The 23,891-nt window shown below is 44.3% G+C and overlaps 1 protein-coding gene across 1 annotated transcript; it reads right to left on the reverse strand.

Annotated features, from left to right (window-relative positions):
* Positions 1-19,416: 19,416 nt before the first annotated feature.
* LOC115332014 (uncharacterized protein K02A2.6-like) lies at positions 19,417-21,973 on the reverse strand. Its single transcript, XM_029994286.4, has one exon. It carries the CDS (start codon positions 21,940-21,942, stop codon positions 19,612-19,614), a length of 2,331 nt encoding a protein of 776 aa, XP_029850146.3. The 5' UTR covers positions 21,943-21,973; the 3' UTR covers positions 19,417-19,611.
* Between the last annotated feature and the right edge of the window lie 1,918 nt (positions 21,974-23,891).

The raw sequence follows: 23,891 nt of genomic DNA on the forward strand, positions 1-23,891 counted from the left end.
TGAAACGAATCGTCGCCGCCCCCCGTTTTAACGAGGATGACAAAACGTCCGACGTCTGGGGAATTCGTCCGTCCAACGAGCAGCCGTGACCGATGCGGACACAAAACATGCATACACTCGTGCGGTGATACTACGCTCACTTCGAGTGAACAGATCAACAACGCGCGCGCGTGCTATGCCTAAACCCAATTAACACAAACATGATGGTTCCCAGTGTATTATGATCGAAATCACTCATCTAGTACTACTTGACACGTACGCAACATTTTGTGTCTTTTATGTTTTGACTGCGTAGCTTCGGTGTTCTCTTTCAGACAAACGGAGCCCCGCCCCGCCATTTGTGGTGCAGCTCTCGCCGCCTTCCTTGGTTCCAAGCGGGCGCATCACCCATCGGCTAATGACTAGTGTCGAGTGCATGTCGTGCTCAGCTCGAGCACACCAATGTGCAGGTTCCGTACGTTATCTATTCTATGTCAGACACACGCGACACAATGTAGACATTAACAGCGATTCGTCGGCAAGTTGCGCGAGCAATATGTGTGCCAGAAACCAAAACAAAGTTTGTTGTCGCAGAGCATAAATAAACTCGTCTTGACAAAAGGCTGTAATGTTGCACAAATTCAGCACTAGCGGTTGCGATGAAGTTGAAAAGTGGAAAGAAAAAAAGATTATAGAAGGAGCATTTTTGAAGGTATAAAAACTATAAAAACGCTTTCTTTTACCTATTTTGTGGTGTTAGCGTTAGTTGATTAAGCAAGTTTAGAAAAAGGAGTTTAGAGCACAATGATGTTATGATTAACCCATTCAAATGTAGGATATAAAAGTATCCTTGATACTTATATAAAGGCCATCTGCCTATGTTAGCGTATTCTTAACTTCGTTTTTTGCCCCTATGTTTTTCTTTACATTGGGTGAACGTCACTACGCAAAATTCGCGGCAGTTATGTGCTACTTTAAAAAGAAAAAAATTAGTGCGGTGAAAAATGAACAAAAATGTTGAATTCCAAAGAGCGGCACTGCTCCGATGGAACTTGCTACGTCATGACTACGTAGCAAGTTCCTCAACATTGGTAGATTACCTCCCAAATAGGCTCCACATGCATCCACCAGGTGCACATTGAAAGATTGTTTAATTAGCTTTAAAATTAGTTTGCTTGTGTCTTTGAAAAAAAGACTGGTATCTTTGAGGTTATGCTGCAGCATGCAACACATTAAAACAAAAAAATGAGCGCTGGAATTTTGTTTCCGTACCTCTTTATATTATTATATATTATTATATTATTATTATTAATATTATATTGGGAGACGAACTGCAATTTTATCTTGTCTTGTCCCTCGAGCAGTCAGTCAGAAGTTTTACTCATTCATGTAAAAAAAGATCCACATATATATACTTCAACAGAAAAACAAAAGTCCCTAAAGGTTTTCTGAAACGCGCTTCTAATCTGTTCCAACCATAAAAGTAAATTGAGGACGCTTCAACCCCTGTTCCTTCACGTCTCTTAGTTTTATTTTGTGCGTGTTTCCGTATGATAATATTTTTTGCTTAGTTTCCCGATGCTGTGGCTTCGAGCTCCGCCACAAAACAGCCAACAACGCGAGCGCAGATTTACGCTAAGCTACGATGACACGCGCAAACGCACCCAGTTCCTCGCTTAACGGCGTCAACAAAGGGCGGGACGCTGCAGTCGCTCCGGTAATTGACTTAATTTGTGAGCGTACTCGCGTGAGAAAACACCATTAAACCTCACTTACGTTTTCTTTTTCTTTTTTTTATGTGCCTTGGTGACTTTGGTGACTGATTTTTTTTTTCTTTACAAGGGCCTACATAAATATTTCTACAGGGCGTTTGGGATCGACATTCGGGCGTAAAATATATTAGGATAAATAAATTAAACAATGAAGCGCATTGAAAGTTTTCATAAAGGTGTCGTCAGGTGTCGCATTTACTCTACTAACATTTGATGAGTGTGAGTTCTATATAAAAAATGCTACCTTAACAATTTTTTACGTTTTATGCACAAAAAAAATAATAAAAAAAAACTCTTGTGTTGACGATGTTACTTAGAGACGATGCCACACACAAGCCCGGATCTGCTGGATCTGCTATGGGTACTCATCTCAAAAAAGCTTTCACGTGTTGGCTTTATGCTGTGCCATCTTAGAGCAGCCGCGTAAATTGGACGGTGTTTACGGTTCATCCCCCTGAGCGTTGAGATAAAAAAAAACTGAAATTTTAATGTTATATTTTTTCTAAAGAAAATAAAAGCCGTTTACAACTCCCTGGAACTGCGAATTAGAGCGCAGCTCTTGAGGAGGAGGAGGGAAGGGTACTCAGGGGAGGGTATTACCCTCGTCCCTTGTCCTCATCGTGCCTGCTACTCCTCCCGCCGAGCGGCGTCGGCGTAACCGTTAGGTCACGTGACCCTCGTGATGTCGCGTGACCCTCGTGATGTCGCGTGACCCTCGTGACCTCACGGGGGTCACGTGACCCCCCTCAGAGCCCCACATGACCCCCCTCAGGCGTCACCCCCCTGAGGTCACGTAACCCCCGTGATGTTACGTGACCCTGCGAGGACGTTTAGGCACGGTGCCGAAACGTCACCCCGGTTATGCCGACGGTGGCGCCGACGGCGACGGCGACGCCGCTCAAGCCGGAAGCGGGCGTGTAAGAGCTGCGCTCTAAAAAACGTACACTCCTAAATTTTGGTTATAATAAATGCACCACCTAAGAAGACCTTTGTAAAATGTTTTATTGGACTCAGTTCGTTGGTTAATTTACATTAATTCATTTGCGTCCAAGTAGCGCTCAGAAAGGCCCGGTAGAAGGTATCCTCTCATCGCTCCTTAACGTTGGCTGGACGGAACAGATAGATATATTCAGGACGTGTGCGCACGATGTATGTTTCATTTTTTTTTAATTTCCGGTTTACTAAGGGTTTCTCTGTAGGTTTATAAAATGTTCAATCATCTGTTGACACGTCTTCATCTACCAATCCTTATAAAAATACAAGCACAAACAAAAACCCAGCAAAAAGTATATCACCAACACTTTATATCCCTACACGAACCATTCATAGACATTTTTACGATTTGCATTGCATCACAGCAGGGTGGATAATGAAAATCAAAATGAAATCATAAATCATTTTTCCGCGATAGGGTAATGATAAAATTGTCTCTATATGTACTCTTCGTAAGTGATATGATGATTTCCACGCGAATTTGTTCTACATTCAAATTTTAAAAAAAAATAATAAAGCAAGAAAGATTTATATTGAGCTGAACACAAGCAAAATGCGCTGCTCTTCAAAGCCAATTAAAAGGTTGAAGTTTACATTTTTCCACTTGGTTTGTCAGTTACGTAATGTTCTATTATTGCAAGCACATCAAAAAGCAAGATACAGGTAGAAGTAAAGTAATGTTATATTGGAAGCAAATTAGAACGCAGCAAAAAAACAATTTTTTTTAACTAAATAATTAAGCTGCTTTTCTTTTAGTATGGCATGGTTTGCATCAAATTGTTGATTCAACTGTTAGATTTACAGTCATTCTTCCGCGTTGTTTTCAGCGTTCGAACAAATTGGTCAAACAATCTGCGAAGTAAAAAATACATCTAATAGTAAAGAAGCACCAATTTCTGGCGACACTGATTTAAAACTGATTAAAAAAATTAATCCTATTTAAAGAATGAAACATTATTTACCAAGTAAAAATATTCATAATTTCTTAAACCGTCATATGCAACAACCATACGCAACGATGCCGCTAAGGATCGAGATTTCGGACATACATACAATGTATTTGGTAATAATTGAAAAAATGCATGTTCGTCCGCCGAAATTTTCAAGACTTGACTGTTTTTGTTTACACTCCGTGTTTAGCTGAGCTTCAATGCTTCTATTTGATATAAAATTGATGTAATTGCGCACACATCTGAATTGTTTACCAATATCAAAAAGGAAAGCCTATAAGTCACATCTCATAGGTTGTCTGGTGTTTGTGTCCACATAACACCTACACCACGGAAATTGCGACGACACCTTACTCCGCCCCAGAGTTATTTATGTATAAAAAAAAGAAACTTTTCAGAAGCCACCCATGAGATAGATATTGAGACTATAACACAACCAAGGTCTTTTTTTATGAATTTTTTTATATTCACCGCAAAGACGTGCCAGAAAGGCGACCGCATCATTCAAAGTTCATGGGCCACCCAGGGAAGTTCATGGAGGTGCCAAGGAGGGGAACAAAGAACTACGTGTTCACTGTTCTTCACACAGGTGCTGGAGCAGTCTTTGTGGGCTGCTCCAACTCTAAAAGATTGATGGTCCCCCAGGGGACCGTTTTCTTTTTGTGTTTGCTTGCTTATAATTTCTTAGGGTGTCACTTTTTTATTTTATTTTATTTTTTTTTTATAATACGACTGTCAGGCTCAGACAAGAAGTAAGACAGGTCAAGTGAGAATTCTACTTTATTCAGATTGAGTAAAGCGTCCAAAGATCCGTGATGTAGTGAACACGAACGGCGTAGTTTTAATTCATACTTCTCTAAAGACCCATGTTTATTCAACGCTTTCCCCAACGTTGGACACATGGTGGATGCAAGTGGATGTGTCGTTTTGAGCCTCAAATAAAATTCGCTGCAAGAAACTGTTGTCAACTAATGTAAAATGACAAAATGTTGTTTTGTGTGCTTGAAGGCTTTCTAATGGCAGTGCAAGCTCCAGAAACAAATATTGCTATAAAAACGATGCCTTTTGAAACCTCACAAAACGAGCGTTAAAAAGAGTAACAGCGCTGAAAACTACCTCAATAATGATGGTACCATCAATTATTGATGCACTATAAAAAAACGGAACCTCAAATATCACGGCATGACTAATAAAAAAATCTCGGTTCAATCCTGTGTGTGTGTGTGGGGGGGGGGGGGGGGGGGGGGGCTGAACACTTTCATATTAAAACCGGCGAGTAATTTGCTGGAATCACTGAATGTCAATATCGTATTTTCTGCTAGATTCTTTTTTTCTTGACGCAAGGTTTCTTTAGCCGACGTATGTCTCGCTGATTTCGCACCTCTGAATCCACGTGGTCGCAATCTCTCCATATTTTAATTGTAATTGCAAAAGAAAAAAAAAACACAATAAAAACGAAAACGCGGTGCCAATTGCCAACGTCGGCGCAAATGAAAGGGGACAAGGAAAATGTTATCGACTTTTAAGTTTTACTTTTGCGCTCGCTTCTCGTGGTTACCAGCCCGTCGCAATGCATTATTATGCACTAGGAAGTTCGTACTGAATAACATTTTTAAGTTAAATGCCTTTTCGGTAACGAATGTTTTTTTTCTCCATCTGTTTGCATGTCGGCAGAAAGGGTTTGCTTTCAAAAGCAGCACCCAAATGTTTTCGTTTTTTTTTTCGCCTTCTATCGACAAACTGTACTGTGTGTTGGAGCGTACAAGCATTCCAATTACAGCGAAGGGTTTATTGATCGTTCGTTCGGGAAATCTTAAAATTTTATTTTTACCTTCCAGCGCACGATTGTCATTAGGACTTGTTTTTCTAACACGGAGTCGTTATGGTGATTGATTATACATGTTAATTTGATTTGGCAAATTCCGCGTCAATCAGTGCCTATTCAAAGTTCCGTTAAAAATGAAGAACAGAATTGAACCTGTATATTAAAACTACTAGAAATAACAATATGAAGCTTTGAATGAGAAACTAATGATGTCTCTGTAGTGGCCTATAATCGTGCGAGGATAAAAATGAATAAAATATTGAATGCAACAAAATGACGGAACAATTACTAGATATGCGATCATTCATTTTATTAATTTATGTTGCAGAATGTAAATATAATTAAAACCGTCCTTTTTATGTTTGATTAAATTGCCGCGTTCCGTGCCGACAAGGAGTGGGTTTTCTAGGCATAATTTATGATGTTAACCCCGCTCTCGTCTAAAAAAACGCAGGTAAAATTAATTATTTACACCATAACATACGTTGCATATTTTTTTTTAATATTATGTTTAAAATGTATAGCTTGTCTAAACAAAATGACCTACGGAAAAAGAAATAGAAAACAGCGTAGTTATCAGTTATAAAATCAAAACGCGACAAAATTCAAGCAGGAAATTAAGTGAACACATTTTTATTAAAAGTAAGCATTTCGGCCTACCCATATTTAATACTTAAAAGTCCTTTTCAAAGTGAAATTTTTGTTTTGTATCTGAATTGAAAAAGTTTAAAATGAAACAAAATGGTGCATTTTAAGTTATATTTAAATAACCATCTGGAACATATTGATTTTACACCCGCGATTTGACACTTGACAACTCGCCCACTACAATCGCGGTAAACTAAGCACAAAGAGTACATTGTTGCTAACAGCTCAGACGGCCTTTTTTTTTTAGAAGCTCTGCAACTTCCAAATAGACACCTCGGCAGTCCTAATAAATCTTAGAAATGTATTTATTTGTCATAAGCAATAAATAAATAAAATTAAAAAACGCTGCCATTTTCGCAGGAATATTCCTAACAAACATGCCGTTAATTTGCTGCCTAAAACATTATTTCTTTCCTTTTTCCAAGGTTCGTGCATCTATTATTTAGGACGCCTTATATATGCTCAAATATAAATCGAACCTAATACTGAATTTTGATTCTAGTAGCGTTGCAGGTATTCAAAAAATCGAAAGGAGATGGATCACTCTAGATATTTTGCCGTTCCATATTCTATTGAATTAAACGATTTCATAACCAAAGTAAAAGTTTTTCGCTTTGTCAAGAAAGCACCTGTACTCATGGGGAAAACTCAAACTGTTTGTAACTTTGATTAAACCAAGACTGTGTTTAATAGACCTCCAAGGCAAAGTAACATTAACGTTTTCATGAGGTAATGTGCGGCGCCGTACTTCATGAAGGAATATATTTGTGTTTTGCTTTCTGAACTTTAGTGCAGTACTCGGACGCTGCAGAAATAAAATGACATGACTTGTTTCTTCAACCAAAATGTAACCGAAAAAAAAAGAATAATGGCTAGAAATATTCGCCCATTTCGAACTGTCCAGAATTGCAGGGTCTTGATAAACAGCAGCGGAAATCAAGTAATTAATGCAACCTCTTATCGTCCACCAATAATTGACGTCTGTTTCTTATTCGGATAAATAAATACAAATGAGCCACGAGTCAGGTACCCTCCAAAATCTGCTAGATAAAACAGGCGGATCTTCAGCAGGAAGCCAACTAAAGCAGGAAACGAACAAATTGAATAAATTAGCGCGTTGCTGCACAAACGCCCGGTTAATATGCATGCAAATACGACGTGTTGCAAGTCAAGACCACAAACGGGAATACGGCAGCTCCCAGAACAGGACCAATCAATGCTTACTTTTTCTTCTTTGGTTTTAAGACGTAGTCTTAACGATGGAGACCCAACAAGCTTTGAGACTTTTCCGTGGGGCACACGCGCACCAACTAGCCTGCTTGCGTTGCCAAGACAAAGCTACGACATAAAACGAGCTCTCCGCTTCCAGCGGGCTTAAACCAGCAGGTGTTTAAAGGTTGAATAACAGAAGAAATTGAGTTTCAGTTCATCAATATAAAAATTAATTTAGCCATTTACAAAATTAAATGGCTTGAACGTTATTGGTAACATTCTGATTGATTCCCGGTTGTTTTCATTAGATTATTTTTTGCGAGATTTAGTGTCGTTTTGTAGCCTACCAGATTGCGCGATTTGAATTAAGTACGCCAAGGAAGCAATCACGAGGCACGAAGCGTAAAGGTAACAAGACATGCAGTTCCCGCAATTCTTAAGCTATCGGTGTGACTTTAGTTTCCAGAATTCCTTGTGTCACAGGGTGTGCCATCCATTACCTGAGGTGACTTTCCCCGCAAATTGGACGGTAGAAATTATGGCATGGGGGCAATAATATGTATGTTATGTAAACGAGCTATACTCACGGACAGTATTAAAAATTCATGGCGCGGGTTCATTTGCCCACGCGTTTCACTTCGTGATTCGTTCTTTCGTGTTCTTATTGGGGGGGGGGGGGGGGGGGGGGGGGCTATTACCGTATTCTGATTAGCCGGAAAATAATATTAAGGTACCCGGGACGCGTCACGCGCTGCAATTCTTAAGCTAATATTGACTATACAGGGGCATTTTTGATGCTTTTAATGTGATTTCGCGATAATCGATAGAAAGTCGGCTCGTTTGTTATCAGTGCCTTTGCGTTATGTGCTTCCGCTTCCGTACCGTGCCCAATGGTTCACCCAGTAATATTCCCCTTCCTTAACAGCGGGTTAAAATCAAGACATATGCACGAACGATAAAAAGAAAACAAAGACTAGTAAACGCGTGCCCTCTAGAAGACTCCGCGCTTTTATTTGGGCTAATAATATCGCGTATATAATAAAGTGGGTTACCATTTTGCAGGCACGACACACCACACCCATATCGTCGGCAATAGCACGGGAAAGGTCAGCCGGAAGCCTGTAGACGCCTGACAGGTCTGTCGAGTATAATCGATAGACAGTTCAATATAAGTTTTTCGACGGGGCTTGTCCAGTGAATTCAAGCATTTGTCGATAAAAAAACTACGCAGTTTTAAACCTTCAGAATTCTACCGATACGTGCAAAGGGCATCGCTGCAGCGAGAACAGCACTGCCTCTACCCCCCCCCCCCCCCCCCCCCTCTCGAATAAAAAAGCGAACAGTTATTTTGTCGGCGAGTTTTGCACCGTGATTCGTTCTACAGCCTTTTCATTGGCCAATGGAAAGGATTTGTTGCTTATTAATCGCGGTACTCATGCATTGATATGCAGAGGAATAGTTTATTCTGGAAACCGATTATTATTATTTTCTATTTTGCGTCTGAAAACTATGTAATATCATTAAAGCAAGATGGTATGTTACGAAACAACATCCTGAAAGGTAAGACTTTTTTTTTCTTCTTTTAAGATACCCTTTAAAGCTAAAGTGCTTAACAGGGCATCCATGAATTTTCGTTAGTTGAATAAATATTTACAAACTATTGGAAATTATTGTTGTAGACTCCAAATTCTAAAGACAGCGCATGAGTCCTCTTGTTCAGGTCTACGCAAACCATATTCCATGTACAAAAACGTTTTGGTTTTATCGTAGGTAAACTTCAACCAGTAGAGTCACCGCGCTTCACTGAGGTGAACTTATGTAACATTTTTTAACATCTAAGTAGAATACCTGTCACCCGCCTAATGAAAGTTGAGAGACAAAATGAAATGTTTAGCAGAGGTCTCTTTCAGCGTACGTGCATTAAACACTCATCTTGAACTAACTTGGGTGACATGTACGACCACTATAGAAATATTCTAGTGTTGATGACTACCTTTTCGTCGTATGAGCCTGGGATGAAAACAAAAATCAAGTATTAAAACTAACCTTCACCAAGCAATATATATACACAAAAATCACAAATAAAAGACAAACATATCAAAACCCATATAAAAACATGCAAAAGAAAAAAAAAAACTTTATGCGCAGGATTCCATCAACGGAAGAAGTTTAGCGCATGAGACTGGCTTGCACCGGCGACCGCGTTCAATAAACACCCAGGAGAAGTATGTGTACAGGAGAGAACGCTTCAGGCGCCAATAGCTCGTGGAGAAATTGACTTAGGGCAGACCGGTTCGTTTAACAATCGCTGTCTGCCGAGCAGGATCGCTTGCCCATTGGAGAACCTCCGTCGCAGGATGTCCGATGGCATCAAGCACGACCCACGCCGATTCCAAGAGCAGCTGCTCTGCGTAAACCCGATGGAGCGTGTTTCTTCGAGTCGAGGGACTCTTTTCTTTGGCTCGTCCCAGGTCGCTCCGAGCAGGCGCGGGTTATTTATTATTTGTCTTTATTTGTTTTTTATAGGAACGATGTTTGTATATCTCGTAGCACGTGGTCCTTCTTTCTATGCAGAGAGCAAGTCGTCTGGTTCTTGCGCAGTAGTTACGGTGACGTCAGGACGACGCCAAGCCCTGATTGGACCTGATTGAAGGATAGTGGCTACACCTCAAAGCATGATGCCTTGAGGTCTATCCATTATCCTTCAATCAAAACCAATCAGAGCTCGGCGTTCTGACGTCTCCACAACCCCTGAAAAGAAGCAGACAAAATTGCGATCCTCATACTTCGTTTCACATTAAGTCGGACCGCACAGAAATACACCTTGGGCCCTAAACTCGTGAAACAGAAAGTTGGAGCCGAAAGTTGGCGGAGCGCGCCGATTGGATGTTGGCGACAACAACGCCGAGTCATCGTCGTGATAGTCCAATCGGTGCGCTCCCTCAACTTCGGCCCCAACTTCGTGTTTCACGAGTTTAGGGCCCCTGGAAGACAATGCCATTGCATGACGTCATTGTGAGTGGATCCATGATTCGTCCCAAAGCGGCAAACACGCTGAAGCTCCACGAAAGTCACCAAAAAAAGTCAGACGCTTCCGGTCTTGTCGTCGCCGTCTGCTGGCGTCGCGCTCGTGAGAGGCTGCCAGACGCGACCTCGCGGCGATGCTGACGCAAGCTAGGTGGCACTGCGGGGACCCACTGGTCACGACGCTTGGGGTGCAGGTCTTGTGTTCAAGGAGGTATGCGGAGAGCAAGTTCGTCTGCTTCTTTTGCAAGGGATCGTGGTGACGTCAGAACGACGCCGAGTTCTGATTGGCTTTGATTGAACGAATAGTGGGTAGGCCTCAATGCTAGATGCCCCTTGAGGTCTACCAACTACCCTTCAAATAGAGCCAATCAGAGACTGGCATTCTGACGTCAGTGCAACTCCCGCAAAAAAAGCAGACGAAGTTGCGCTCCGGATTGCTGCAGACAACCCTACGATCCGACGGAATCCAACAAGCAGCGCCAAAAAATGCATTATAACGACGCTCGTAGCCTTTGCGCGTTTGCTTTCACTGGCTAAACCAATCAAGCACGGTGAAACGTTTTTTTTTTCCTTCTCGCGCGAGATTAATTGAGCTAGTGATGGCAGACGCACAAAGATGACGAGCACTATGACGATGCTTTTCTGGTTCCCCTTGGCTGGCTTCGTCGGATCGTGGCGTTTCGGACCTGAAGTGAAACGGGGTGTGGCCGTTCTGGCAAGGGATTTAAGAGACACACCTGCTAAGAGGCTAATATTAAATGTTTGCCAAGTTGCGAGGAAAACTAAGCTATTTTCTGATCGACTGTGCATCGCTTCTGATTGGTGCATGTGTAATACTGTCTGGCACATGTATCTTTTTTTCCTTTTGCTTCGAATAAGGTCGTTACATAAAGTCCTGAAAAACTACCAACATGAGATGCAAAGAGAACATACTAAGATCGAGACTGAATATCGAAACTCTTTTTTTGCCGTCCATTTCTATTCTTAAATGCACCGAAAAACGGAGACAGAGGAGGAGACGAGACCACTCGGGCACGTCAGAACACCGAGCTCTGCTAGGAATGATTAGTAGGTAGACTTAACACTAGCTGCCTTTGTCACCACTGCACTCGTCGAACGCGTTAAAACGCGAAACGCCGGCGTCCGGGTTTAGCTTTCGCATTCGAATATGTTCGGCGAGTGCAGTAGAGACAAGAGGACATAGATTTAGGTCCACCTGCTAATCATTCCAACCAGAACATGGCGTTCTGACCTTCCCGCGCGTTGTCCTCTCCGACTCTCTCTCTGTTTCTAGGTGCATTCCTTTTATATTTGTGTTGCTTTGTTCTGTCAGTAGTGACCAACTCCACTACAGCAACTACTCTGAACTGGCAGTTGTAGCTTATCTGATCTCTATCCACACACATATACGCACAAGGATGATTTATTCCACCGGAAATATCTTAATTCTCCTAGAAAAGACGTGAAGCAAGAGCAAGAAAAGTGATATTTACTTTCAACTCTAAGCACGTGGCCCTGATGCACAGTTGTCCGTTAGAATGTGCGGGAGGTTTAGCGCTGTAGGCTCAGTATACTTAACGGGTCTAAAACTTAAGGTTAATGGACGCAAAAAAGGAAGGCTACGGCGCTCAACTAAGTATGAAACTACATGCTCATAAATATTCTAAGACAAGAAATTCCGTGTTGTCGTCAAGTCCACTAGGCTAATAGGGCAAGAGAGAAAACAAAATTGGAATTTTGCGTCTTCCCATCGTGTAGATAATGATCCCGTTTTCTCTCAAGCCGGTTTTCCAAGAAAGCGTGAGTTATGCACCGTACTTAGCGTACCCGAGAAACAGTGCGACCCACACGCATACGCAAGCCCGTTAGTGAAACAATACATAGCATATGCTTGCTGTTTGTTTGTACCTGTGGTTTCGTTATTTATTATTTCTACTCTCAGGCATAAATTCCGCAAGGTTATTATACGTAATGTCAGTGATTATAATAATGAGTAAAATTACAAACTTCATTAAAGTGTTCGTAAGTTCCTTTATCTCTTTGCGCGAAAGGTTTCTGGCTGACCTAGCGTAAACCGGCGCAGTAATAATTCAGAATTAAACCTAAAATTTTGTATTCTTTCCGGTGAAGAGGAAACGTGTATTTGTACAAAAATAAACTATTAGTTATGAATAAAGCTAAAAATGTTATTTGTTTTTTTGTGGTAAGCTTTGTTATTTAGAGAATGGGTGCTGCTATGTCTATCTTATTTCGTATACTTTTGTTACGAATGTCGTATTTGAAACTCCGTTCTTAATGGTCCGTCTACTGACTGGTCTTTATGCAAACAATATACGGAGAGGAAGTCGTCTGCTTCTTGCACAGGAGTTGCGATGCCGTAAGGACCACGCCAAGCTCTGATTGGTTCCGATTGAAGGACAGTGGGTAGACGTGAAAGGAAGCCGCGTTGATGTCTACGCACTATCCTTCGTTCAGAGCCAATCAGAGCTCGGAGTTCTGACGTCACCACAACCTTTGCAAAAGAAGCAGACGAACTTGCACTCCGCATTGCATGCGTACATTTTGAAGGCAGTATTGTTTTTATATCTCGGTACTCCTACCAAATTTAATTTTAATGCAGAACACCTAAGTTATAACTGCCCTTATGCCAAGAAGCTCTTCTTTAGACAAAGCTGCTTTTAGAGCGCAGCTCTTAGGGGCCCGTTTCCGGATTGAGCGGCGTCGGCGTCGCCGTCGCCGTCGGCGTAACCGCGCGGTGCATTATGGGAAATGTCCCCTAATGCACCGTGCGAGCCCCCCCCCGGGGTCACGTGACCCCCTCCTCGAGGTCAAGTGACCCCCGCCGATGTCGCGTGACCCCCCGATGACGTCATCGTCACTGATGACGTCACCGGCATCCACATCGTCATCGTCATCATCACTGATGACGTCACCAGCATCCGCATCGTCATCGTCATCATCACTGATGACGTCATCAGTGACGTCACTGATGTCGTCACCGGCATCCGCATCGTCATCGTCGTCATCACTGGTGAAGTCATCAGTGACGTCACTAATGACGTCATTGGTATCGGTATCGGTATCATCATCGGATGACGTCATCAGTGACGTCAGTGATGACATCATCGGCATTGGGGGGTCACGTGACCCCAAGGTCACGTGACCCCCCCCCCCTGGTTAGTTGAACCCCTCCCCAGTACCCTTCTCTACTCTTCCTCAAGAGCTGCGCTCTAATTCGACGTTACATTGAGTTTTAAGCGGCTTTCACTTTTTTGGTGTTAATGTTGCGACTCCTTCGGGCTACTTATGGTAATGGGCACTGAAAGTACAGCTCGGTTATATTCAAAATGTATAGAAGCAATCACCTGTCTTGTTATTACCACCAAACGGTTCCGAATTTTTATAAGCTTGTGAACAAATGAAAGAAAAGATTAAAGTCGCCAGCTTTAAACTTTATAAAACTGTGAAGTTACATATGCAGATCTCCTGACAACTTTAATCAATATCGACCCTGCCCGCATCAAAAAGTTGAGTTTGTTTGTCTTCCTTTCTTTATCCCTGACAGTATTCTGATCCCTTCAATAACAATCAGACCTTCATGAACGTACCTTTAGGAACCTCCACCTTTCTCCTCTCTATTTACATAAAGTGTATTTATTAGAAAAAGCGGTCTTCGCGAAATATGCATGGGCCCTCTCAGCGTAAATGCTTCCTGAAGTTGCGCCTCGCACACAGCAGCGTTCACCTTGTGCCCAGCACTGTATTGTAAGTAATCGCGTGACCTTTATCGCGCAGGTACAAATCAAATCTATCACAATACTTGAGATTGATCGTTCCAGCGTTCGGCATTTTCAACAACACTTGTGTGTTTTTGTTTTTATTCCGTGCGGTGCCGGGGAGGTAGGAGTGGTGTAATCAATCAAGCCGAATTCATGACAAAAGCAGGGCTTGCGCAACCGTAAATTTGAAAAGTTTTCTACTTCTAGGATGTTCCACATGTTTCTTGAACGAAACCGGTATAAAATAAAAGTTTTCTCCTTTTTTGTTTATGAAAGAGCTTTGCAGCCGCAAGAGTCGAAACAGGGCTTGACCTGATTTCACGATGGAAATTCACCTAATTACGGTTTTGTATGTTCATCGACCGAATGCTGTGACATTACCAACGAAATGTCGGAACAGCAGCGGTTTGTAACCACGTAACAACTTTCACTGTTCTTTTTTTTTTTCATTTGTAAAGTAAGAACGGACTGAAGGTTCGCATTCAATGAAGAAATATTGATTTTTATGGGAACATTTTGACCATGTCTGGTTTTTTTTTCGTTTTGATGGTCCTAAATACTTTAGTAGAACATATTCGAAAAGGTAGTGTTATTATAAGGGTATGACCATTTATATTAACTGCGCAATATATGGACGTAAGAAAGAATAATAACTGAAATAAAAACAGATATTGCGTGGCTAACAGTTCATTGGTCTTTCCAGTACCTACACATTATTTTATTATTCTCTACAAATATTGCTAGATATATTGAAGAGTTAGTGGGTCTTCCTACTTACCAATGCAAGGTAGTCTGAATACCGTATTGCTCTTTGGATGGAAACAAACAGGCACCGTTATAAATGGTGTAGACATTTTGATATTCAATATATTTATCACTCCTCGATCCTTGTAAATAGGTACTTCAGTGCTGGTATGCATTAAGATTGGCTAGGGTTAGAGTGCCTTTCCTAGAATAAGCGATGACAAATCTTCGAGAAACCAGACACACAATTTCTGCACTGATACCACTGCGCTCTCTCTTGGTATCGTGTACAGCAGAATGTACAGCGTGCCTGCAAAAATAGAGTACCCACAGCCACAAAGGCTCATTTTCCGCCCAAAAGTAGAGCTGGCGGTCCAAACAAGGTGCGAAAATTTCAGAACAGACCACTTTCTTATTCCAAAGCTATAAGCGATCTGCAAATTTTAATGGGCAGCTAGGGCCCATTTTCGGTAACTGTGATCCTTCAGTTCAATGTATTCCAAGGCAACGCCGGCCGCTATTTTCCCAGGGAAATTTTCAGAAAATCGCCTTATAACGTTATAACGTCTTGATAAGATAACCGTCAGTTTGAAATTTTTGGTCTCTGGTTCGAACCATTAGCGCTACATTAGGCCGAGAAACGAGTGTTAGGCAGTGCGTAGTCTAATTTTCTGTAAAAAAAACTATTTGTAAATTGTTTTAGTAGACCCTGTTTTTTGCACCAATTTGTCTTCACACATAGTGTGTCAGTTACCGGACAGCGATGCCAGGAAAGATGTATCTTAGCGAACTGGAATCTTGTGTATAACGCACAAATCCCTGAGAAATAAATTCCGAAAACCGAACGTCTTACCTGAACCTATAGCCACGTCCACACCACCACCTCCATGGCAGTGCTGGGCAACGGTATTCGGGGGTGGCGACCTCTGCAGGGCTTGGTCGATCTTATTATTAGAATCGGGAAAGCGGGATGCGTACGCAACTATTTCTGGCGAACCTCTTCCGGGTGTCAGCCATCGAGCCGCGAAAGATTGATGGAGAGCGGTTGATGATCGTCCTGTGGTGTCCCCACGAGACTCAAGGGTCGTCATACGAGTTCCTAAGAAAACCGCCATGGTGGTATCTATAAGGAGAGCAAGTCGCTGGGGTTGCGGTGTCGTAAAGAACGACGCCGAGTTCTGCTGGGTTTTGACTGGGAAGGATAGGGGGTAGACCTCAATGCTAGGTGCCTTGATGTCTACCCACTATTTTGTTCTTGAATCAGCCAATTATAGCTCGGCGTTTAGACTTCATGGCAAATACTGTGCAAGAAGAAGACGGACTTCCGCCCAGTATAGCCAACACCACCTGGAACACATGACGTCATGGTTACTGGATTCCCGACCCGCCTCAAGCGGCAAACGCGCTGAAGCTCTACAAAAGACGCCGCAAAGTGGGAGATATTTCCGCCTTGGCGTCACCGGGTGAAAGGGGCGTGCTTGGTGAGAGAGACCCTGCGCCGCGCTCACGGCCCTGCTGACTCAAACCAGGTGGCGTTACGCGAAAACACTAGTGATGATGTTTGGGCGAAAATCTGCGGGTCTTGTCTTCTATTTGGTATTGCTGAAGGGTTTGAATAAACTGCTGCGCCCTCTACTTGGTTAGTACTAGCTCACCTGATTGAATATTACACCTCTTGTGTCCTCGCTGAGTTTTTTTTAAATATTTCTTTGTAGCGCTGAAGAAGGAAAACAAAATACATTTAGACGTTCGATGTCGGCTATATTTCACGCTGTAGAACAACCACATTTGCGGGATTCAGGATACAAGCGATAGGGTAGGCGTCTCGTATCTCTGGGTCGTGACGTCAGAATATCTGGCATCGCGACGCTTCTCTTTTTTTTTCGGTATATCTTCTTTTTTACTTTGAAAAGCTTGAAACGGCGCTTCTTGGCCCACGCACTTAGCGTCTCAAGTCTGACCTGGGCTACGGCGGCGTTCATATTTTTGCCGTTTCTTTGCACTTCGCTCGTAATCGCGTTCCGCACCAAAGCAGGCAGGCTTCTACACGTGTAACATTCCGAGACACGCAAGTTTGTACTACCAATTACTTGTAAAGAAGTCACGTCACCCAGCACCCTTTGGGCAACGCAGGAGGCCCATGGGGCCTGGAACGACTCTGCGATGAGTGTTTTTTTGTTTTTGTTTTTTTTTCCGTCCAAAAACGTGGTTCCTTTTATTCCGCTCATTGACATTATGGAAGCGACACTGACGCCGCCTGCGATCCTGGCGGTGTCCCAGCGGCGCTCGTGAATGAGGCAGATGCCTGTTCTGCCGCAGGTCGCTCTTCAACTTGACAGTCCTCGGTAGTTTCAGCAGCCCGGAGTTGTGTCTTTGCGACAACGGCGACACTCGCGTTCGCTCGTACTTTTTGCAAGAATTTCTAGCACTAACCGCCAGGATGGCGACATCCAACAACATGACGCCTCGGCTTCTGTGGTGTAATTTGTTGCCGTGTCGGCGGAGTATCTCTTCTGGCTATCTAGGAGTTAGAGGCGATGGAATGTTTTACAGCGCGACGATGTAACGTTTTAGAATGATTCAATAATGCGGCTGAAAAAAGATTGTCAACCTATTTATTAGTAGATGCTAAATACGGCCCAAGGCAGTACAAGTTGTCCCGCATTCGCTCAATCAGCCGGCCGAAATTTCTTCTACAGAAAAGATGCTTCGTTTTTCGAGTGCTTCATATAAAAGCCTCACAAGAGAGTAGGACTGTAGTAAGAAAAGTTTGAACCTTGTGCTGTTGCCACCCTGCTTTTAAAACAAAAAAAAAAACAAAGAAAATGGACGTGTTTATTTGCGATTTAAGCTCAAGATTATAACATTGCAGGATGCAGTTTGATAGACTTTTCATATTTCAATGATGTTGAGTGTTATCTTTGAAAATAAAACTGAAAAATTATTTTACTAATAACAAGGGTGAGGACAGTAAATAAAAGTTGGTTTAATTTGCCTCGTTAAAATATTGCTGTGAATGAGACACCTTAGAATTTGAATTGATAAATTGCCAGGAATTACAACTAATAATAAAAAATAAACGAAATATTGATTGACCTCTTTGAGGTTGAAGGTGTGAAACTGCATCATACTAAGTGCACTTTCATATTATCTGGTTGTTCGCTCTAACAATTTTAACAAAAGACACGCGCAGCAGAAAAAGAAGAGTTAAATTAAAATACGCAAAACTCAACTATTATTCAAGGAAGGAAAGAATGGCAAAGCTGTATTACCGTTATCGCGTTTTTTTTTTTTTTACACTAATATACATTACGTGCATCTATTGGTCAGGCAAGTTGAACGATGACCAGATTTAGCAGATTGCGTCTAATTATTAAGGTTATTTTCTGATCAGGAGCTTGCGCTGCCACATTGAGGTATGATTTGAAAGGCGAACCCGGAGGGATATCGCCACGTCAAAACATTTATACTAAAGGCTTTATATTTAATGATGCTGTCGGCGAAAAACTAATTGGTCAATGTTTTATCGTATAATATTGCGTCATTAGAGTGGTACAAGACGGTACGGTATTTCTAGACGTGTTGTTGAAAAATATGGTGTTGTCTTTAACAAAAGAATTATAGAACTGAAAAAAATGCAATTACCACCACGTCGAGGGACCCACGTGTGCAACTTTAAAATAACTATTTTTTCCATCACTTCATTAAGAGCGATCGCTTTCTATGTAATAATACACCGGATGTTTATAAAATATTCAGTCTCGCCCATTCTCGTCCGTCATTATACCGGCAGAATTTTTTCACAAAACATCGAAGAGTATCAAAGAAGCAGACGTAGATGTTAAAAATAACTAGAAAAGACATCTGATGGTAAACACGGAGTTACTTCCCAGCCCAGATGTCGTGAAGCGATGCCACTGGAAGAAGCTAAGCGTCCGATAAGGCAAAAAGCTGAGAGAGAGAAGGATACGAGAGAGCCCGGTGCCGTCAGAACACCGAGCTCTAGTTGATTAGCAGGTAGACGCGAAGCTAGCTGCCCTCGTTTCTACACACTGTTTGAGAGCGTTCGAACGCGAACGCCGAACGCCAGCCTTAGGAGTGCGAACACGTTCGAACAGTCAGTAAAGGCGAGGGAACCTAGCTTTGCGTCTTCCCAGTAATCAACCCGAGCTCGGTGTTCTGACGTCCCTGCACGCTCTCGTATCCTGCTCTCAGCCAATCTCTCGCCGTATGCGGAACGCAAGTCCGTCTGCTTTTTGCACAGGGGTTGAGATCATGGCAGAACGGCGAGCTCTCACTGGCTGTTTGAAGAGAAAATAGCGGGTAGACCTCGAGGCATCTAGCATTGAGGTCTACCCACTATTCTTTCAATCAAAGCCTATGAGAGCTTGGCGTCATTTTGTCGTCACCGCAACTCCTGTGCAAGAAGCAGACGATTTTCTCTCCGCATTGTTGTATGTCGGCTAGAAGCGAGGAACAAGCAGGTTTCCAAAGGCGAAAGGACAGGTTTATTCCACCATGCTCATGGATGTGGTGTAACTGAGCAAAAGAAGGCGGTAGCCAGCGGAGCACCGCTTTTTATCTTTTAGTGGCGCATGCGCCGTACTACGATATTCTGTTATCGGCGGCGCGCGCCCAGACATGACATTTCCTCCCTCTTTATTTGAACACGCTCAAAAAGGTTAAGATCCGGCTTGAAATCTTTCGGGAGGTTTCCGGGTTCTTGCCGGATACCGTCGGGCAGCAGGCGCTTGTGCTGCTTCGGCTGGGACAGTTCCGCCAGTAGGTGACGAGGACGATGGTTGGGGTGCGTTGTCGCTCGGTTGAACCAACAAGAACTCTGTGCCTTCCTGGTCAGCGTCCTCGTCGGCAAGGCTTGGAGTTCTTAGCAGCTGGTCCTTGTGCCGACGCCAGGTGAAGCTGCCTCTGGAGGTGGTGGCGCGTACTTGGTAGGAAACAGGGCCATGCTGCGCAAGAATCACTCCAGGCACCCACTTGGGTTTGCCACAGTAGTTACGGATGAGCACATGATCACCAACGGCAAAGTCACGATCGTGCCCACGCCGGCTTGCAGTCTGCATGAACTGTTTGCGGGCTACCCTTTCCCCCACAGAAGGCTTTACAACGTCTAGGCGACTGCGCAAACGTCGCCCCAAAAACAAATTGGCGGGTGACTCGTTCGTTGTGGCGTGAGCCGTGTTGCGGTAGCTCTGCAGAAACGTCTGCAACTTCACATGCAATGGCGCACTCTCCTTGTTTTTACGGAGGGCGTTCTTGAGGGTCTGTACAAAGCGTTCGGCTAAACCATTTGAACTTGGATGGTAGGGAGCTGTCAGGACGTGACGAGAGCCAATTTCCTGTGTGAACCGTTTAAACTCCCGTGACGTGAACTGAGGACCATTGTCTGACACGATAGTTTCAGGGTTGCCAAAACGAGAAAAAAGTTCTCTCAAAGTGTTAATCGTGCTCTCCGTCGTGGTTGAGCGCATCATGAATACTTCTGGCCACTTGGAGTGGGCATCTACCACAACAAGGAACATAGACTGAAGAAAAGGTCCAGCAAAGTCTATGTGAACACGTTGCCACGGCGTTGTGGGCCATGACCACGGATGGAGGGGTGCCTTGGCAGGCGCACTACGTTGCTCTTGACAACTTACGCAGTTCTTTACGCTGCGCTCCAGGTCCGCCTCGATCCCCGGCCACCAAACGTAACTGCGCGCGAGCTCCTTGCTGCGCACAATACCCGGATGGCCTTCGTGAAGTTCATCCAGCAGCAGGGATTGCAGTTTCCCTGGGACAACAACTCGCATTCCGAGCATGATGCAGCCCTGATGAATGGTCAACTCGTTGCGTCTGTCGAAGAAAGGCTTTAGTTTCTCGTCAGAGACAGACGCAGGCCAGCCTGCGCTTGTGAATTCTTTCACTTGGCACAAAACTGGATCTCGCGCTGTTGCACGTGCTATATCACTACTAGATACCGGCAGTGATTGCAGTCGCAATGAGTAGAATGATTCCTCATTTTCTTTAGTCTCGTTTCCAACGGTCGGTAGTGGAAGACGCGAGCAAAAATCTGCTTCGGCATTCTCGCTTGATCTCTTGAAGATAAGATCGTAGGTGTAGGCCGACAATGCGACTGCCCAACGCTGCAATCGCGCAGCGGCAATGGTTGGAATTCCAGTTTTCGAACCTAAAATGGTCTGGAGTGGTTTGTGGTCCGTGACCAAAGTGAAGAGCCGACCATAAAGATACGAGTGGAATTTCTTAACTCCAAAAATAATGGCTAGTGCCTCTTTCTCGAGCTGACTGTACCCTTTTTCAGCGTTTGATAGCGTACGCGAAGCGTAAGCGATGGGTTTAGCGCTGCCATCTGCGTAAACGTGAAAAATTACAGCACCTACCCCGTACTGAGAGGCGTCACACGCTAGCTTTAGCGGTTTGTCGGGGTCGTAGTGGGCCAAGGTGGGAGGCGACGCCAGCTCGGCCTTGATGGTGTTGAAGGCTTCGTGGCAAAGCTGGTCCCAACACCATGGCTCGTCCTTGCGCAGCAATCTGTAAAACGGTTGGGCTGTCGTTGCAAGATGGGGCACGAACTTGGCGTAGTAATTGACGACACCCAAAAAAGACTGGAGCTGCTGCTTTGTCTTGGGCTCGGGAGCCTGGAGCACCGCCTCCACCTTGTCAGACGACGTCGAGATGCCGTCAGCGCTGATCCTGTGACCTAGATAGCGAAGTTCAGGCTGAAAAAACGAACATTTTTCTTTCTTGACTCGAACTCCTCGTTCAAGTAGACGCTTCAACACTGCTTCAAGGTTGGCCATGTGTTCTTCCGTAGTCTTGCCCGTGACTAAAATGTCATCTAGATAACAACAAACGCCGCTCAAACCTTTCAGCATGGTGTCCATTATTCTTTGAAAAATTCCGGGTGCTGACGAGATTCCAAAAGGAAGTCTGTTTACAATGAACAGCCCCTTGTGCGTGTTCAGCGTGAGGTAGCGTTTTGACGACTCTGACATCACCACCTGCTGATAAGCTCGGTTAAGATCTATCTTCGAAAAGAGTTCGCCTCCTGATAGGGCCGCGAATAGATCATCAACTTTTGGAAGTGGATAACGGTCAATATCAAGACAAGGGTTTACAGTGGTCTTATAATCGCCGCAAAGACGAATGCCCCCATCCTTTTTGATAACCGGCACGACAGGCGTGGCGTATTCTGCTGTAGTCACCGGAGTGATAATGCCCATCTTTTCCATTTTCGACAACTCCGCCTCAACAGCCGTTTGCAACGCGAACGGAACGTTTCTCGCTTTTAGAAATTTCGGTTTCTCGTTCGGTTTGAAGAAAAGTTCTGCTCGTTCTTCAGTTATAGTTCCGAGCTCATCGTTGAACAGTGGCTCGTACTTTGACAGCAAAGAGTCAAGCTTCTGTTTTATACGTTTGGAAGCAAAAACGTCTGACCTTGAGATGTGATTCAGCTCCCAGATCTTGTTCCAGTCGAGTCGTATCGTTCGAAGCCACTCCCGGCCCAGTAGTGGCGGCCCGGCTCCATCGACGACGTACAGTGGCAGCTGTACTGACGCCTCACCATGTTGCACATTGACTGTCGCAACGCCTTGAAGTCGAACCAGGGCTCCCGTGTAGGTGCGAAGCCTGACTACAGTTGGCGTCAGTTTCACAGACGGAAAAGACTGGTGAAACTGTTTAGCAGACATTACAGTTACCGCTGCTCCTGTGTCTAGTTCCATTTCAACCGCAGATCCGTTGATCATCATCTGCACCGTCACTGGGGTAAGGCTGGGCGAAGACACGCCGTGTACGACGGCTAGTCGTCCTTCAACTTCCAGCGTTTTTACCCTTTTTCCTGGCGGACGTTTCTTGCCCCCTACGTCAGTCCCGCTTCGGCAAACCCTTTGGATGTGACCTTTCTTGCCGCACTTGTGGCATACACTCTGCCGATGAGGGCACTCTTGACTGCGGTGCCGTGACGACCCGCAGCGATAGCAGCTGTCCCTCTGCTTCTCATTCCCTGCTTGCACCTTGTGCACGTCAGTGACGCTTGAGTTGCCGACGCGAGCCTCAGCCGCGCTTTGCTTCGCAGCTTCCATGGCTTGGGCGCGTTCCACCGCTTTCTGGAACGTTAGCTTGCTGTCTTCCGTGAACAGCACGCGCTGTATGTCTTCCCTTAATAATCCGCACACGAAGCGGTCGCGGAGTGACTCGTCCAAAACGCTTCCATAGTCGCACGTTTGCGACAGTTTTCGAAGTTCGGCGACGTACTCGGAAATAGACTCGCCTTCATGTTGCGCTCTCCGGTGAAACTTGGCTCGCTCACCGATGATGGACGGCTTGGGTGACAGGTGGTCGCCGAGGGCCTTCTTGAGGTACTCGAAGCTCTTCGTTGAAGGCAGCTCCGGAGCAGTCAGGGACTTCAGTAGCGCGTAGGTCTTCGGACCGATGATGCTGAGGAAGGCGTGAACTTTGTCGCTCTCTGGAACTCCGTTGACGATCAGGAACGACGTTAACCTTTCGTCGTAAGAAGCCCAGTCGCTGGAAGACTCGTCGAATGGTTCCAGATAACCCATTCGACCGGCGAAGTGCGTCCCGGCTTCTTCGCTCATGATGGCTGTCGATGCTATGTCCGCCCCTGCGGAAACACCTGCTTTTCTCGGCCGACGGTCCTTGTCCCAACCTCGTCGCCAGTTGTTGTATGTCGGCTAGAAGCGAGGAACAAGCAGGTTTCCAAAGGCGAAAGGACAGGTTTATTCCACCATGCTCATGGATGTGGTGTAACTGAGCAAAAGAAGGCGGTAGCCAGCGGAGCACCGCTTTTTATCTTTTAGTGGCGCATGCGCCGTACTACGATATTCTGTTATCGGCGGCGCGCGCCCAGACATGACAGCATAGTCACCGACAAGGTGAGAATGACAGGAAGGGGGTTGAGTTCCACATTGTCTAGTGCGATCTT

This window comes from Ixodes scapularis, unplaced genomic scaffold, assembly GCF_016920785.2.
Source record: "Ixodes scapularis isolate PalLabHiFi unplaced genomic scaffold, ASM1692078v2 PGA_scaffold7__128_contigs__length_106722199, whole genome shotgun sequence".
Lineage (NCBI taxonomy): Eukaryota > Metazoa > Arthropoda > Arachnida > Ixodida > Ixodidae > Ixodes > Ixodes scapularis.